At 37.6% G+C, this 18,621-nt stretch overlaps 2 protein-coding genes across 6 annotated transcripts in view; one reads left to right on the forward strand and one right to left on the reverse strand.

The window, feature by feature from the left end:
* Positions 1-18,621, forward strand: part of WDR47 (WD repeat domain 47) — a 58,125-nt gene that overhangs the window by 6,277 nt on the left and 33,227 nt on the right. Inside the window, exons 1-3 of one of the 5 annotated variants that reach the window (XM_073810085.1) lie at positions 10,721-10,852; positions 11,690-11,856; positions 14,712-14,795. In XM_073810085.1, coding sequence (XP_073666186.1) covers positions 11,699-11,856; positions 14,712-14,795 — 242 coding nt within the window. In that variant the 5' untranslated portion in view covers positions 10,721-10,852; positions 11,690-11,698. Of the gene's footprint in view, positions 1-10,720; positions 10,853-11,689; positions 11,857-13,188; positions 13,352-14,711; positions 14,796-18,621 lie in introns of those variants that run through there. The other 4 variants (XM_073810088.1, XM_073810078.1, XM_019919772.3 and 1 more) reach the window with 4 other exon arrangements.
* Positions 13,567-13,843, reverse strand: LOC109547378 (uncharacterized). Its single transcript, XM_019919775.3, has one exon. The coding sequence runs from the start codon at positions 13,841-13,843 to the stop codon at positions 13,583-13,585; it is 261 nt and encodes an 86-aa protein (XP_019775334.1). The 3' UTR covers positions 13,567-13,582.

The following is an 18,621-nucleotide window of genomic DNA, read 5'->3' on the forward strand; positions in this document are numbered from 1 at the left end:
TCTTCACAGGCTGTTGACTGAAGGCTTCCCTCAGTTCTTTGTTACTTGGACCTTTCCACAAGGTTGCTTCATGACATGGCAGCTGGCTTCCCAGAGTGAGCAGTCTGAGAGAGGGCACATGCGTGCCCTCAGGATGGATGTTACCATCTCTTTATAAATCTTGGAAATGACATCCCAACACTTCCACTCTGCACTTGGGTACAAGTGAGTCAGTAAATCCAGTCCGCACTCAAGGGCCAGGGACTACAAAAGGATGTAAAAACACTAGTAGTCTTATTGGTGACCGCCTTAGAGACTGTCTTCCATAGGTGCCTTGGGGGGTATAGAAATTTTCTGTTATTGGAGGCATTTATGTAGAGGTTGGCAGACCATCTCTCAGAGTTAAGTGTTCAGATATTCTGTACTAAATTAGAGAGTGGACAGAGGTACCTTCCAACTCAATTCTATGATAAGTTTATAAATGCGAAGGAAGTAGAAAAGTTAAGAATAGAAAACTTTAATGGGTAATTAGTATATACTCTGTTGTACTTCTTTCTATAGTTAATATTGTATAATTTGTGTTATTTTTAGTAAGCTTTGAAGTTTTTGTGACTCTTGGTTCAGTATATTTTCTTATGTTTCTGAATGTACCACTATATAATAGATATAGTCCTATACTTACTGACAAACCATTTTTTTTTAACATCTTTATTGGGGTATAATTGCTTTACAATGGTGTGTTAGTTTCTGCTTTATAACAAAGTGAATCAGTCATACATAAACATATGTTCCCATATGTCTTCCCTCTTGCGTCTCCCTCCCTCCCACCCTCCCTATCCCACCCCTCCAGGCTGTCACAAAGCACCGAGCCAATATCCCTGTGCCATGCGGCTGCTTCCCACTAGCTATCTACCTTACTAAGTTTGTTAGTGTGTATATGCCCATGACTCTCTCTCGCCCTGTCACAGCTCACCCTTCCCCCTCCCATAACCTCAAGTCCGTTCTCTAGGAGGTCTGCGTCTTTATTCCTGCTTTACCCCTAAGTTCTTCATGACATTTTTTTCCTTAAATTCCATATATATGTGTTAGCATACGGTATTTGTCTTTTTCTTTCTGACTTACTTCACTCTGTATGACAGACTCTAGGTCTATCCACCTCATTACAAATAGCTCAATTTTGTTTCTTTTTATGGCTGAGTAATATTCCATTGTATATATGTGCCACATCTTCTTTATCCATTCATCCGATGATGGGCACTTAGGTTGTTTCCATCTCCGGGCTATTGTAAATAGAGCTGCAATGAACATTTTGGTACATGACTCTTTTTGAATTTTGGTTTTCTCAGGGTATATATGCCCAGTAGTGGGATTGCTGGGTCATATGGTAGTTCTATTTGTAGTTTTTTAAGGAACCTCCATACTGTTCTCCATAGTGGCTGAACCAATTCACATTCCCACCAGCAGTGCAAGAGTGTTCCCTTTTCTCCACACCCTCTCCAGCATTTATTGTTTCTAGATTTTTTGATGATGGCCATTCTGACTGGTGTGAGATGATATCTCATTGTAGTTTTGATTTGCATTTCTCTAATGATTAATGATGTTGAGCATTCTTTCATGTGTTTGTTGGCAGTCTGTATATCTTCTTTGGAGAAATGTCTTTTTAGGTCTTCTGCCCATTTTTGGATTGGGTTGTTTGTTTTCTTGTTACCTGACAAACCATTTTTTATGTAGTTCAGTTTTGAAGCATACTCACATATCTTTAAGTTCTGCTTTTCTCGTTGAAAACAAAAAAGTGTGGGAGTAAAAAAAGAACATAAAGGATAATTTTAATCTATTTTACAAAGCACTCTTTTGGTACCTTGGCTTTAGGTGTGACAGAAAACAATACTAGAGATTTCATCATATAATGAAAGGTTCAATTGTGTTCTTAGATAAAGCATACCTTTTACCACAGATAAGGTAAAAACACACAAACAAGCAAATAAAGAATACTGTATGAATTTATATGAATATTCACTTTGATCTTAGTTGATGTAGCATTAATTTGTGATTAGAGTCTATACTTAAAATTTTTGGTACAAATATTAATCTTAAAACAATTCTACATTTCTTACTTACATGTGTTTTTATAGGTTGAAATTTTGCTTAATAAACATTTGAATGTTTACGATAAGGTGCTGTGATAATTTAAGGAATAAGCTATTTAAAACTCCTTTAGGACTTCCCTGGTGGCATAGTGGTTAAGAATCCACCTGCCAATGCAGGGGACAAGGGTTCGAGCCCTGGTCAGGGAGGATCCCACATGCCATGAAGCAACTGGGCCTGTGTGCCACAGCTACTGAGCCTGCACGCCAGAACTGCTGAAGCCCGTGCTCCGCAACCAGAGAAGCCACCGCAATGAGAAGCCTGTGCACCACAACAAAGAGTAGCCCCCGCTCGCTGCAACTAGAGAAAGACCACGCGCAGCAACGAAAACCCAACGCAGCCAATAAATAAATAAATAAACGAACATCCTTTATCTTAAAAAAAAAAATTAAGTGTGGTTTATCAAGTAGGGTTAGGAAGTATATTTTATTAGACCTGGAGAGATCTTTTAAAATAAAAAATAGGGCTTCCCTGGTGGCGCAGTGGTTGAGAATCCTCCTGCCGATGCAGGGGACATGGGTTCGTGCCCCGGTCCGGGAAGATCCCACGTGCCGCGGAGCGGCTGGGCCCGTGAGCCATGGCCGCTGAGCCTGCGCATCCGGAGCCTGTGCTCCGCAATGGCAGAGGCCACAACAGTGAGAGGCCCGTGTACCGCAAAAAAAAAAAAAAAGTCTGGTTAGATTGTTATTAATGTAGACTTCTAGCTTGTTTACTCACCCTATTAACATTGTTTAATAGAAAAATAATTTGAAGAATCATAGAACTATGGACCTCTGTTGGAATAATTTTTATATATTATTTCAGTAAAATGAAGGTTTTTCATTTTGGCATATTTAGATGACTCTATCCATTTTATGTTTTTCCTTGCTTTTGTAAAGTATTGATGCCCTTCCCTTTCTTGGGAATCAGTGTGATACAGTAGGAAGAGCTTTAGAATCTGGTCAACTTATGGTTCCAATCTTGTTCTAGGGTTTTAACCTTTGTCTGCCGTATTTTCTTCCTTCCTTCCGTCCCTTCCTATTTCTATCTCTCTGTCTCTCTTTGCCTCTCCTCTATGTCTCTTATTTCTTTTACTCTTTAACAGTCAGAAATTCTAATTTTTATTGTTACAAAGCTTAGGATATGAATTGGGGAGGAGGAGGCAATTTCTTGCCTGACTATCAAGATAAGGCAGCCCAGATGTTTAAGGAACTAATGAAAAATTGATCTAAAAGTTAATCTAAATATATATATTTTTTCCTCCTCTTTGCCTCTTTGTTTTGTTACACAATTAAATAGGTTCCCTCAGATACTTTTAAGAGATTTCCTGGATGGTGTTGACAGGGATGTTGATATCAGGATTTATGTCCTGACACACTTCTGAAAGAAGTATTCAGCTGCTAGTGAGATGTTCAGCCTTAATATAAATACTGGGCTAATTTTTTAACCTTACAAAGCTTAGTATCTTCATCTGTAAAATGGGGATGAAATTGCCAATCTTGTAAGATTGTTATAAAGATCAATTAAACAATATAAGTAAAGATCCTAGAATAGTTTTTGTACTCAATAGTTTTTGCATTGTAAATGTAGCAGTTGATCCTATCTTTGGGATTCTATTCTACCTGGTACCTTGATATAGAAGAGAACTTTTGAGATCTAATTCTATAATTTTTTTTCATTTTCACAGTTTTTTCTGTGTAAAATTAAAAATTTTATTTATATAAGAAATGTATGTATAAATGTACAAGTAATGCATGAATATATATTGGTTGTAAAGCATTCAGATAATACAAACGATAAAGAGTAAAAAACCTCCCTTCAACCCCTTTCCCTTCCTAGTTCCCCACCCTCTATCCAATCTCATTCCTCTCTTCAGAGGTAACCACTCTGAACAGTTTGATAAGTATCTCTCCAGTCCTCTCTTTGTCATTTATTTAGACACAGAGATATTATGCCCTCCCTTTTAAAAAAGATAAATTGGCCTATTTATATTCATCCATTCAACAAATATTTATTGATAGCTGTATTGTTCTGTGATGTGCCTTTTTATTGTTAAGGTACAGTAGATCTACATCACTGCATTAGTATTCTATAGTGTGAATTTACCATAATTTAACAATTCTCCTATCGAGAGCTCAGTTTGTTTCTAGTTTTTCTCTATTACGAGCAAATCTTAAGGAACATCTTTGTATATGTATCTTTATATATATTTGCAAGTATTTTTGCAGAATAGGTTCCTAGAAATAGAATTGGAATCAGTGAGTCAAAGAGTATATACATTTAAAATTTTCATAGATGAAAATTTCATGCTGTCAAATTCTTTTTCAAAACGTCTGTCCCAGAACTTCGCTGTTGGCACAGTGGTTAAGAATCTGCCTGCCAGTGCAGGGGACATGGGTTTAATCCCTGGTCTGGGAAGATCCCACATGCCGCCAAGGAACTAAGCCCGTGTGCCACAACTACTAAGCCTGTGCTCTAGAGCCTGCGAGCCATAACTGCTGAGCCTGCACGCCCCAACTGCTGAGCCCGCGTGCTGCAACTACTGAAGCCTATGTGCCTAGAGCCTGTGCTCTGCAATAAGAGAAGCCACCACAATGAGAAGCCTTCACCACAATGAAGAGTAGCCCGCTCGCCGCAACTAGAGAAACCCTGTGTGCAGCAACAAAGACCCAATACAGGCAAAAAAAAAAAAAAAAGTCCCAATTTATAGTCTTAACACAGCATATTAAGGGGCATTTACACTCTTGCCAACACTATATATTATCAGGTCTTTTAAATTTTTCCATAAATGGTATCTTTAATATTACTAGTGAAGTTGAACGTCTTCTCATAAATTCTTTGGTTATTTGTAATTCTGTGAATTGTCTGGATTTTTTGCTTATTGTTCAACTGGAATTTTGGGGGAGATATTGATTTGAAGATGCTATTTTTATGTTCTAGATGATAATCACTTAGCTGTTTATATGTATTGTATTTGGTCCTTGTTTGTCCCTTGTCTTTTAACTTTATGGCAACTTCTGTTAAATGGAAGATTTACATTTTACATTTTTAGTGCCAAATTTAGCAATTTTTAAATTTATCTTTTCTGTTTTTTTAAAAAATAAATTTATTTATTTTTATTTTTGGCTGTTTTGGGTCTTTGTTGCTGCGCGTGGGCTTTGTCTAGTTGCCACGAGCAGGGGCTACTCTTCGTTGTGGTGCACAGGCTTCTCATTGTGGTGGCTTCTCTCGTTGCGGAGCGCAGGCTCTAGGCAGGCAGGCTCAGTAGTTGTGGCGCATGGGCTTAGTTGCTCCGCGGCATGTGGAATCTTCCCGGACCGGGGCTCGAACCCGTTTGTTCCCCCTGGATTGGCAGGCGGATTCTTAACCACTGCGCCACCAGGGAAGTCCACCTTTTCTGGTTTTTATGTGACTCAATTATACAGCCTGTGTCTGCTTATCTTGTACATTTTTAGTACTTTAGTAATTAAGTATGTTTTTTAAATACTTGTGGGTTCGAATATGCAAACAATTCAAATACTTTAATCTCATAAAGAAAGATTGAAATAATATTTGAATCTGATCTGAGAAGAGGTCTCAGGTTATAAAAGAAATACAAATCACACTGAAATGTTATTGCTTCATTATATACACAGTGAATACATTATATTCATTATATTTCTAGTTCTTTCCAGTTTTTTGCAATTGGAAATTCATTATTTATGTTTCATGTATAATATTTCAATTTTTTGGAATAGGTAATAATTGTACATGGTACAAAATTGACAAGGTACAAAAGGGTATGTAGTGAAAAATCTTCCATTTCTATTCTTTATTATCCAGTTTTCCCTCTTGGAGGCAGCCATTTTTATCAATTTCTTGTGTCTTTTTCCAGAGATATTTTATGCATATACACAACATATTGTTTATGTTAATTGATTCTTTTCTTTTTATAGCTATATAAAGCTGCACCTGCTTTAAACATAATTTGTTCTTCACACCAAAAATCATTCACAGTTCCAGAAGGTAAATTAAAATAATTGATGAATAGAGAACAGCTGTCAACAGTAAGAAGGGACACACACTGCATCCATGTTAGCCGATTAGCAGACGTGACAGAGCCTTGCAGTTAGAAGGGCTTTTCTTTTGTTTGTTTACTTAAATGATCTAAAACAAGTCTATTTTCTTTCTTCTTATTAAACTGACCTAAGGATCAGAGACTTCTGATTATTCCAGACTTGCTATTTCCCCCTAAGAATATATACTTCCTGTTACTGAAATGTGAGTTAAAACAAATTATAAAAGTTGAAGGGAAATCATAGAAATTAGCCAAACTAACCCTCTTATTTTATGTATGAAGAAATTGAGGCCCATAGAAATTGTGACTTGCAGTGTCACATTTATATTCCTGAAGGACCAAACATTTACAATTAAATGATCTGGCAGCAACATAAGTTTTTGGAATGCTATTTTATTAAAGAGATAGCTAGCAAGTTTTTTCTCACTCTTTTTTTCTTTCTTTTTTTAAGGAAAAAGTACCATAGTCTTATGTTGCAGTTTGATATTTTATGAAAAAGCTTCATAGTACTTCATTTCCTTATCTGCATTTTTGCCTGTAAACTGGAATGGTAAAGGACTATTGTTCAGCGTTAGGCACTCTGTAATTCTTGGAAGGTGAAAGAAAGTGGTGTTTATTGTTTAGGATGGAGATGGGGATTAATGGAGCCTTTTTATGCACTTTTTTCTTGATTATAAAATATTTAGTGGCTGTGCCTTAATTCCCTTAATCTTATGCTTCTGAATCATTCTCAGCCTTATGCTTCTGAATCATTCTTAGCCTTGTGCATTTTTCTTCCTTTCTAATCTGTATTGTAAGTAAGTAGAAGAAGAACCTCATTGCAAAGGAACATTTAAATATCTATTTATATTTGGCTAGAAAGCTACCACTGATATATTTTTCATGAAACTTTTTCCGTATCTATGTATGGAAATATACATAGAAGTCAATATATTTCTATTACCATTCTTTTTTTTCTTATCTGTTGTTAACATTTTACCTTTAATCTTAGATTTCTAAAAATAATTTTATTTCTTGCCCTCTAATACATTCTTCTAATCTTGATTCACTAAGACAGTAATCAGCAGGAGTCCATATAGAGACACCATCTGGAATTTAGTTTCTGTAGGTGTTAATTGTATATTAGTACTAAAATACTAACCACTTTCCAGCTGGTTTCCAGATATATTTATTTTTAAAGAAAACTCTTGTTTCCTTACCTCACTTAGTCCAGATATTGAATATAAGTAAACATTTATTTCTTAAAGGAAAATTCATAGCATTCATGTTTCTGTGATTTTTTTTTTACAGTAAATCTATCATTTAATACGGAAATACTGAAACACTCTGATTCCTCCTCCCCCATTTTGTTTTCTGTTTTCAGTGGAATACACTTTATTGTTGGTCCTATATAAATTGTGCGTGATGAGTAATTGTTCACATGTACCATGGGCTGGCAGGTCTACCTAAGATGTTATCAAGGCTGACTTTGGCTAAATAGTCAGATTAAAGGGCCAGAGCTTTATCCTTTTGAATGGCTTCTTTTTTTTTTTTTTTTTGGCTGCATCACGTGGCTTGTGGGATCTTAGTTCCCTGACCAGGGATCTAACCCATGCCTTCGGCAGTGAAAGCACAGTGTCCTAACCACTGGACCGCCAGGGAATTCCCTTGAATAGCTGTTAGAACAGTTGCAAACAAAAGCATCTACTCTGTACTTTTTAAGAAACATTTCTTCATTGATGTTTTTGCTTAAGTTAATAAGTGTTAATTTATAACACCTATTACATACTGTACATCTGATTAAAAAATCATTTTAGTGGTTCCTAAGCTAGTTAAATCTTACTTTGGATTTGTAGTCCCCTTGAGGGGAGGGGAAGAGGCATTTATTATTGAATTCTACTCCTCTGAATTAGCAAAAAATTCTAGCTTTGTAGTGATTAGTAGTTTAAGGAAATTAAAGAATGAATCATGCTTTTATGTTATGTTTAAAAATATATACATATCTAATTTCTAAATTATATAGTTAGGATTTTGGGAGCCTCTACAAATGTTTCAGTAACACAGGGTGGGTTACAAAAGAATAATTCTAAGATATAGTCATTATGTTATGTGTCTATGTTTTATGTTGTATCCAGCAACAGTAAAGTTTATAAGAGTTAAAATTCTGGGCTTCCCTGGTGGCGCAGTGGTTGAGAGTCCGCCTGCCGATGCAGGGGACACGGGTTCGTGCCCTGGTCCGGGAAGATCCCACATGCCGCAGGGCGGCTGGGCCCGTGAGCCATGGCCGCTGAGCCAGCATGTCCGGAGCCTGTGCTCCGCAACGAGAGAGGCCACGACAGTGAGAGGCCCACATAACGCAAAAAAAAAAAAAAAAAAAAAAAAAAAAAAAAAAAAGAGTTAAAATTCTGGGTTGGGTGATTAAAATATCATACTTTTCTACTGGGAATTCTACAGTATAGAATTAAAACTTATCTTTTTAAATGAATTATTTTTTATTTTTTAAATGAATTTTTTAAAACCCTGAATAATTCTAGGGTAATTAAGATCTATTTTTTGTATCTATTCAAATTCTAGATATAAAGTCAGTGTAAAATATGTATCTGTAAGAATATACTACTTCTTTTTCTCTTAGGTTTTATTAATCAGAAATGATGGCAGCATGAAACTTGTGGGACTATTGCCATAGATTCGTAGTAACTCCAGAGTTACTTAGTATTAGACTGAATGTTGAATGAGGCCTATAAAATGTTTAATATCATTGGATGTATTGAACATTAGAAAATTATAGTCTCAGTTCTGTATTAAGTTGTGTGATTGGTATATGGTGATTTAAGTGAAGTGCCCTCTAAGATTCGAGGGGAGTTTACAATTATTTTTCTGAGAGTTAAATTAGCAAAAGCCATTCTTTTCTAGTAAGAATTATCTGAAGATTTGGGGAATGCTAAAATTGCTAATCTCAGAGACACAGTTCTGAAATATGATCAGAATTTATTGAATGGAAATATCATTAACTTTATTGTACAGAGTCTTTTGGACAAAGTCTATGAAGAGAAGGGTGGTCAGCTCAGAAGATAGCAAAGGGAAACCCAAAGCATGAGGAATTGGGTGGCTGGCCTGTTGGGGGAGAGAGATTTGTGAGTTGTCTGTTTCCTGAGGTAGGCATGTCCTTATTGTGGAGATGGTTGTATGAGATTAGCTTAGTCTGATGTCATTAAGTATTTGAATCATAATTATTTTTCCATGCTCTGTCCCTTGTTTACTCTATCACCTTGTCCACCTAAGAGAGAAAATGTATTCATCTGATGAACATTCTAGTCTGCTAGATGTTTGTACTTCTCATTATGAAGAAATAAATTGTCAAAATAGTAGACAAAAAATAAACCCATGTGCATACATGCATATGTTTATGTTTCTGTGAATTTGGTTGAAGATAGGTCCTGTGAGAAGATAATTGGTCCTGTGAGAAAGATACGTTTACAGTCTGTTTCATCTGATGAGGTCTGTTTGCAGCTAGTCCGCTTAGCTTGGTAGTCTTTTGTACTGCTCTGAGCGTGAACATTTGAAAACTGCAGCAACTTAGGCCATTTAACTTGTGTGGCCTCATCTTTAAAATGAGAGTGTTAATCTAATGATCTTCAGAATTCCTCCTAGTTCTAATTCTTGATGAATTAACCTGTGTGCTCAGTTGTATCACTGCAGACTTACAAGTGAGAGAAGGGATTTGAGAGAGCTGAAATATCACTGATGTTTAAGTTGGTAGTACCAATATGACTTAAGGTTGCACATTTTAACTAACCTTGTTTTGTTTGGTTCCAAAGTATAGGGTACAACATTTTACTTGTTGCTGCTACACTCTATAAGTTTCTTAAGGACAGAGCCAATGTGTCCTGACTATACAGGACAGTGTCTATCACAGAGAAAAGACAGTAAGTGCTTATTGAATTAGTGTGTAGGGCATAGCTAAACATGGTTTGGTTATTAGTGATTTTTTAAAATATTCTTTATTATGGCAAATTTTAAACGTATGTAGGAGTAGACAGAATAATATTGTCTTAGTTCATTTGGGGTGCTATAACAGAATACCATAGACTAGGTGGTTTATTTATAGCATTAATTTATTGCTCACAGTTCTGCAATAGATGCTGGAAGTCTGAGATAAGGGTGCTAGCATAGTTCCGTTCTGGTGAGAGCCCTCTTCCCGGTTGCAGACTGCTGAGTTCACATTTTATCCTCATGGAGAGAGTCGAACTAGCTTTCTGGGGTCTCTTTTATTTTTTATGATGATGATGATGATGATGATGATTTTTTTAGGAAGAGCGCAAGGGCCGCGAGCGGCCGGGAACCCCGGCCCACCCCCTGCGCCGAGGGTGGCGGAGGACCCAGACACGGATGCGTTCGGCGGCACGCGCGTGCCGCCGCCCCTCCGGCCCCCACGGCCCCCCGGGAAAGGGGCCCACGGGGCCGCCCTGCGACGTCCCCCGCCTCTCGGTCAGCACCCGCCTCCCCCTTTCCCCGTCCAGCCCGTGGGCGAGGCCCACGGCGGGGTGGGGAGGAGGCGCGGCGCGCCGAGGCCGGGGGGCGCCGCCAGGGGCGCCCCCTGACCTCTCGCCCCCCTTTTCCTTCGGCGGGACGGGCGCCTCCCCCGACAGACCGGCGCGGGCCGGTCCGGGAACATGCGCGCCGAGACCTGCCGCCGCTCCCATCGCGCAGACGGTGGGCAGCCGCCGAGGGTGGGCCGAGGACGCCGCCCGCGGGGTGCTGGGTGGGGGAGTCCGGAGAGCGAGGGAGGGAGGAAGGAAGGAACGGACGCCGAGCTTTCCCGGGCCCCGCCGCCGCCACCGTGGCGGCGGTGGTAGCGACAAACCCTTGTGTCGAGGGCTGACTTTCAATAGATCGCAGCGTATGATTATTATTAAAAAAATTTTTTTTATTTGGCCAAGCCGCGCAGCATGTGGGATCTTAGTTCCCCGACCCAGGGATCGAACCTGTGCCCCCTGCAGTGGAAGCACAGCGTCTTAACCACTGGACTGCTAGGGAAGTCCCTGTGGTCTCTTTTGTAAGGGCACTAATCCCAATCACGAGGGCTCTGCCCTCATTACCTAATCACCTCCCAAAGCCCCCCACCTCCTAATACCATCACTTTAGGGGTTAGGATTTCAACATATGAATTTTGGGAGGAGACCAACATTTAGACCATAGCAAATATAATGAACCTCCAATTACCCATTATCCTACTTTAATGGTTGTGATTATTGTTTTATCTTTACTTCCTCCCACATGCTGCTGCTTGTATTATTTTGAAGCAAATCACAAACTTCATATCAATCTGTAATTCCATTGTGTATCTCTCAAAGATAAGGACTTAAAATCATAGCCATTCCTATATCACACCTTAAAGAATGACTTGGTTTTGACAAATATTACATTAGTTTCACTTAGAATAACTGTATTAAATACTTCCAAGAAACTTGTTATGTGAAGTTTTCAGATAGTTAATAATGCTTAGAAATAATAGAACTAATTTTTGTTTTTGTTCTGTTTAATATTTAGGTTATCAACATGACGGCTGAAGAAACAGTGAATGTAAAAGAGGTTGAAATCATTAAGCTAATTTTAGACTTCTTGAATTCAAAGAAGCTTCACATTAGTATGTTGGCCCTTGAGAAGGAAAGTGGAGTCATAAATGGCCTATTTTCAGATGATATGCTTTTCCTGAGGTATGATTTCATTAGCACTGTGAGGTTTGTAGCTCATTCCAAGAAACGTTAAGTATTAATAAGATAATAGGTACAGTATGGATAGACCTTTGTAATTATGAAAAGACAAAGTATAGTTTTTTAAATGTTTATTTTTATAAAGAACGTTTACAAAACAAAGTTTTCTGTAGAATGTTTTCAGGAGTAAGATCCAGAGATTCATTAAAAAGAGTCACAACTCTATTGTGTTTGTGGCATCATCATAAAAAATATTTGATTAAGAAATCAGAGACTCTGTAAAGTTAAAAAAATATTTCTGAAATACCTTTTTTATGCTATAGAAGTAAAACATACTCGTTATATAAAATATTCTTTGTAGAAAATATAGAAAAATAAAGAAGAAAAATCAGCCCACCATCCACACATACTACTGATAATTTTCTGTGCATATTGAAAAAAAGAAACAATTCTGTTGCATTTAGAATTTTGTATCCTGCTTTATCCATTAACATTATAAGAATTCTCTATGTGATTACAAATTTATGCTTTGAAAATTTTCGATTTACTTAATTTCCTAATGATTCCCCTATTTTTAGACAATTAAATTGCAATTTTTCTTAAATACATGCTCTACTGAGCATCTTTCATACATGTGACTATTTCTGTATCTTGAATTATTTCCTTAAAACAAGATTCTTGGAAGTGGAATTACAGAGCAAAAGGGAGTCAACATGTTTGCCAAAATGGAAAACTAAATATATCCTTCCTTGAATTGGATTGAAAAAGAAAAACCCAAATTTCCAGGCAGAAATGTATTCTGTGCTTATGTGATACCAAATGTCCTTGATAAGAAGTACAGATTCTTGGATATGTAGCATTTTGTGGCTAGGAAAGCCTTAAGAAATGAAATGTTTCTAACTCATGAAGAAGGAGCTTTTTAAAAAGCTTTATTATTAGGAGAGTTTATTTAAACTCATTGCACTTCCCTGTATTTGACATTATGAATGACATTCAGCCCCAGGGAGCTTAGTCAACGATATAGTCAGGAACCAGTACTAAGGCAGTATTCTTTGGGCTCTGTCATTGCTACTTCTGGAATTTAGCAGTGGCTCTCAGATATCCCCATGCAGAAACCTGATGGTTTGTTATGAAGTTTTACTGGTCTTAGGTGAAATTACAGGATAGTAAGTTTTTCATTAAACTAAATGTATTCATCTTAAAGGGCTGCCGGCCTTTGAAATTGTGTCCTTCTTACTTTTGAAATATTAAAATGTCCCTTTAGGGCTTCCCTGGTGGTGCAGTGGTTAAGAATCCGCCTGCCAATGCAGGGGACACGGGTTCCAGCCCTGGTCCGGGAAGATCCCACATGCCGCGCAGCAACTAAGCCCGTGCGCCACAACTACTGAGCCCGCACTCCAGAGCCCGTGAGCCACAACTCCTGAAGCCTGTGCGCTTAGAGCCCGTGCTCTGCAACAAGAGAAGCCACCTCAATGAGAAGCTCGTGCACCGCAACACCGTAACTAGAGAAAGCCTGTGCATAGCAACAAAGACACAATGCAGCCAAAAATAAATAAATAAAATAAATAAATTTAAAAAAAACCTTTAAAAAACAAAATAAAATAAAATGTCCCTTTATAAAATGATTATGATACATATTGTGATTGCTTTTTATTAATATTCATTCTTTGTCGAATCAAAAGTTGGCAATCCTTTGTAGATCTTCCCTGCCTATTTTTTTTTTTTCGGTTTAAATCTTTAATGCACCGGCTGGCTGGGCAGTGGCAGCGGGGGTGCGGCGGGGGAGGCTGCGACCGGAGCGCTGGGGAGCAGTGCCCAGTCTGCTTGACAGACAGCTCATCAGGCCCCGCAGAGGCTCCAGCTTCTGCTCCTGAGGGTGCGCTGAGCTCCGCTCCCTCCACCACGTGCGCAGCCAGGGGAAAAAGTAGAAACAGCCCCAGTAGATCTCCTCAGCCTCCAGCGCTACCTCGTATCTCCTCAATCCCGACATGTCCTGGATCCGAAATGTCTCCTGGAGGGGGGCTGAGGGGTCGGTGCAGCCTAAACGCCCACCCTCCCTGGCTCCACTCTGGAAAACTTCCTGCCTATTTTTAAATTTTCTGTTCTAAAAAAGCATAAATAGGGAAATTACTTTTATGAAAGAACAGTAATCTGAATGCCTTATAACTTTTAGAAGTTCCTGTAGACTACTTAAGTAGGATGAAATATGATATTATTCATTACTATTTTCATTCTCAGAATATAAACTCTAGTGTTAAATGCCTCAAAGATGTTGAATTCACAGTTTAGAGCAGGGTTTTCAACCTCAGTACTGTTAACATTTTGGGCCAGATGGTTCTTTGTTGTGTGAGTGTGGGGGTTTTCCTGTGCATTGTAGGGTGTTTAGCAGCACTTCTGACCTATACCCTGAAGATGCCAGTCGCACCCTAGTTGTGACAACCAAAACTGTCCCCAGACAGTGCCAGATTTCTCCAGGGGGCAAAACTGCACCCAGTTGAGAACCAATGACTTAGTGAGACTGGAACATACCAACACATTGGCCCCTAAGTAATACAGAATAACTTTAAACTATAAGATTAGTGGGGAAATAAAGAAACTTTTAGACTTAGTTCAATGTTTTTACATAGGTAAAAAAAAATTTTAGAATGAGGAGTGGGTGCAGATTCACAAATTCTTCTCATATAGCATATGTTGTTACACATAAGTTGTGAGGAAGTTTATTATAGGGGTTGAGAAACCAAGTAAAATGTTATTCTCATTACCTGCTTTGTGAAGGTCTAATGCTATCTTGTCATCTCTTCTGCTTTTAATTAGTGTAACACAAATTTGATAGCATGTGTGGATTTTTCTTTATATAGGCAGCTAATCCTTGATGGTCAATGGGATGAAGTTCTTCAGTTCATTCAGCCTCTAGAATGTATGGAAAAATTTGACAAAAAAAGGTAAGATTTCATCTGTATTTTTTAGTGTCTTATCATTGGTAGAAGTTGAGCAAAACAAAACAATAAACAAAAATTTAAAAACAAGACTTTTAGCTTTCCTAGAAAATAGTACACTCAATCCCATTGAGTTGGAGAACTTCTAGAGGACAGCTTGCATGTACTTCAATTAGTTGAACATCTGATATATAAACCCCTTAGTCAACAGTGTCTATATATAAAACATCGCAAGGGCCATGTCTGAAGCAGTTGTTTCGTCATGATAGTACAAAGAATTTAAAGATGTCATTCCATTGTTTCCTGGCCTCCATTATTTCTGACAAACAGTTATCCTTAATTCTCTTGTATGTAATGTTTCTTTCTTTCTATTTTTTCTTCTTCTACTGGCTGCCTTCAAGATTTTCTCCTTGTCATTAGTTTTCAGCAGTTTGATTTTGATGTGCCTAAGTGTGATTTATTTGTATTTTTTCCTGCTTGGGGTTTGCTGAGCTTTTTGGATCTATAAGTTTATGTCTTTCATCAAGTTTGGGAAGTTTTTGGCAGTTATATCTTCAAAAATTTTTTCTGCCCCTTTTTCTCCTTCTGAGTATACAATATTAGACAGATTGATATTGTTCCACAGTTTTGAGGCTTTGTTCCTTTTTTAAAAAAAACATTTTTTCTGTGTATTCTTCAGTCTGGATTATTTCTTTTGATTTACCTTCAATATTTATTGACACTTTCTTGAGTTATTAGCAATCTGCTCATAAATAATGAATTTTTCATTTCAGATATTGTACTTTTTGGTTGCAGAATTTACTTTTATTTATAATTTTTCTCTGAGATATTCCTATCTGTTTGTTCATTGTGACTGTACTTCCCAAAAAGCCCTTGAACATATTTTTAGTAACTGCTTGTTCACCAATAGGCCTTATTTGCTAATTCCAACTTTTAGGTTATATCAGGCTCAGTTTCTATTGATTGCATTTTCTCTTAACTATGAGTCACTTTTTTTCACGTCTAGTCATTTTTTAATGTATTTTGCACATTGGGATTCATTGTTGAAACTCTGGATTTCTGTTATCTTCCTTTGGAAGGTATTGATTTTTATTCATGCAGGGAGTTTACTTTGTTGTACTTCAGAATGCAAACTCTGTCCCTCACCTAGTGGACACCAGATGAAATCTCTGCTCAGTTATTTAGCCTTCAATCTGTTGCTTTCCCTGGGCTCTTTGGAGTCTCCCTTGCATCTTCAGTTTTAGGGATGACCAAGGATTTAGGCACAGTTTATACAGTAGATTTTGGTGTATTTTTCATTGTGGTTTCCTCTTGTTTTGGAAAAAAATGAAACCTGCCCACCACTTTTCAGCTGTTCTGGCAGCCGAACTTCTCAAAAGCCTGACTTCTCCAAAGCCTGTAAAACTGCAGCTTTCTGCCTGAGTTCTAGCTCACACTGTGTGGACTGGGGAGTGCTCTCAGCTGGAAGGCCTTATACCCTTCAGTCTCACCCCCTAAAGTTCCCTTTTTCAAGGATTGACTTCCCTCTAGTTATGCCAGCTTTTTTTTTTTTCTTCAGTGCTTTCAAATATTTTTTGTATTTAATCTAGGGTTTAATTGTTATTTGCAGAAAGGTTAGCCAGGTACAAGTTACTCCACCATTATCAGAAGTGGAACCTCATATTAGTTTCTGATTCTCCATAAACCATGCTATTTGATACCTCTTTGCCTTTTTTTTTTTTTGTGGTTCACGGGCCTCTCCTGTTGCGGAGAACAGGCTCCGGACGTGCAGGCTCAGCAGCCATGGCTCACAGGCCCAGCCGCTCCGTGGCATGTGGGATCTTCCTGGACTGGGGCATGAACCCATGTCCCCTGCATCGGCAGGCGGACTCTCAACCACTGCACCACCAGGGAAGCGCCCCCTCTTTGCTTTTATACATTCTTCATTTATCTGGGATACTGTTTCTTACATCATCTCCTGCCTTTACATAGCACATTCTTGATCATCTTCCAAGAGTCATTTCTTGTAAGACCCTCACTATTTCTGGTAGACCTGTTTCATACGCCTTTGAAATCTTGCTGAATCCTATACATATTTCATGCAATTTATTAGATGACCCTCTTCTTTTTTTAAAAAAATTGAAGTATAGTTGATTTATAATATTGTGTTAGTTTCAGGTACACAGCATGGTGTTTCAATATTTTTGCAGATTATATTCCATTATAGGTTATTACAAGATATTGGGTATAATTCTCTGTGCTATATAGTTAATCCTTGTTGCTTACCTATTTTATGTATAGTAGTTTGCCTTTGTTAATCTCATACCCCTAACTTATCCCTCCCCACCCCCCACCCCCCATTTTGGTAACCACAAGTTTGTTTTCTGTGTCTGTGAGTCTGTTTCGGTTTTGTATATATGTTCATTTGTATTATTTTTTAGATTCTACATGTGTTATCATATAGTATTTGTCTTTCTTTGTCTGACTTATTTCAGTAAGCACAATATTCTCTAGGTTCATCCATGTTTTTGTAGATGGCAATATTTCGTTCTTTTTCTGCTTCCTTGTGTGACTTTTAAAAAATTTTTTATTGAAGTATAGTTGATTTACAATGTTGTGTTAGTTTCAGGTGTACAGCAAAGTGATTCAGTTATACATATATCCACTCTTTTTTAGATTCTTTTCCCATGTAGGTCATCACAGAGTATTAAGTAGAGTTTCCTGTGCTATACAGTAGGTCTTTATTAGTTATTTATTTCATATAGAGTAGTGTGTATATGTCAATCCCAATCTCCCAATTTATCCCTCGTCCCCTTCCCCCCGTTAACCATAAGTTTGTTTTCCACATCTGTAACTCTATTTCTATTTTGTAAATAAGTTCATTTGTACCACTTTTTAGATTCCACATATAAGCGATATCATATGATATTTGTCCTTTTCTGTCTGACTTACTTCACTCAGTATGACAATCTCTAAGTCCATCCATGTTGCTGCAAATTGCATTATTTTGTTCTTTTTTATGGCTGAGTAATAGTTCATTGTGTGTGTATGTGTGTACACATGCACGCAATGCACCACAGCTACTTACTCCAATCATCTGTTGATGGGTACTTGGGTTGCTTCCATTAGATGACCCTCTTCCTGAAGGCAGGGATTTTGTTTTATTGGACACATATTTGCTGTTACAACAGTGGTTGAAAGAATGACTGTGAAGTTCATTATTATTTTCTTTCAGCCCTTAGAAACACTTTTCTTTAAAGTGCTTAAGGCATTCAACATGTTTTGATCCATAGAGAAGTCACGTAGACACTCCCTTCCCCTCTCTGAAAAATCCCTTTTAAAAAGTTTTAAGTCTAGTTATCTTATGGTTTTTTAGCAATGTTGTTCATTCCTTCCTATCCTTTCAGCTCTATTTTTATTAGACCTTTCTCATGTTTGAAAAGAAAAGAGGACATATTTTGGGAAATAAAATATTTGTAATATAAAGAATTTTGATTTCATATTAGGTGACATTTGACATCTTCCATGAAAACTTGATTGCTTAGAATTAATATTACAAATAGAAATCCTTCCTTTGAGTATTAAATTGTGATTACTTGCTGCTGAAATTATTTTAATTATGGCTTCAGTGTGATCAGCTTTGTAAAATAATTAAAGAATTTTCTGAAAGGAAAGCTACTTACAGTAACTTATAAGTATATTTGATTTATGAGACATTGGAAAATTAATTTTTTAAAGTCTTTTTTTAAAGAAATAATTAGTCCTATAAGAAAAACTTGGCCTGTTTTGCTTTAGGAACTTGAGTCTCATTTCTTGTCTTCGACATTGCTATAATTCAGATTTTAATCATTTT

Source organism: Tursiops truncatus, chromosome 1 (assembly GCF_011762595.2).
Source record: "Tursiops truncatus isolate mTurTru1 chromosome 1, mTurTru1.mat.Y, whole genome shotgun sequence".
Classification (NCBI taxonomy): Eukaryota; Metazoa; Chordata; class Mammalia; order Artiodactyla; family Delphinidae; genus Tursiops; species Tursiops truncatus.

What these genes read in the sequence shown, in the direction of transcription:
- LOC109547378 (XM_019919775.3), bottom strand. Translation starts at nt 13,843, where the DNA reads ATGTCGGGATTGAGGAGATACGAGGTAGCGCTGGAGGCTGAGGAGATC.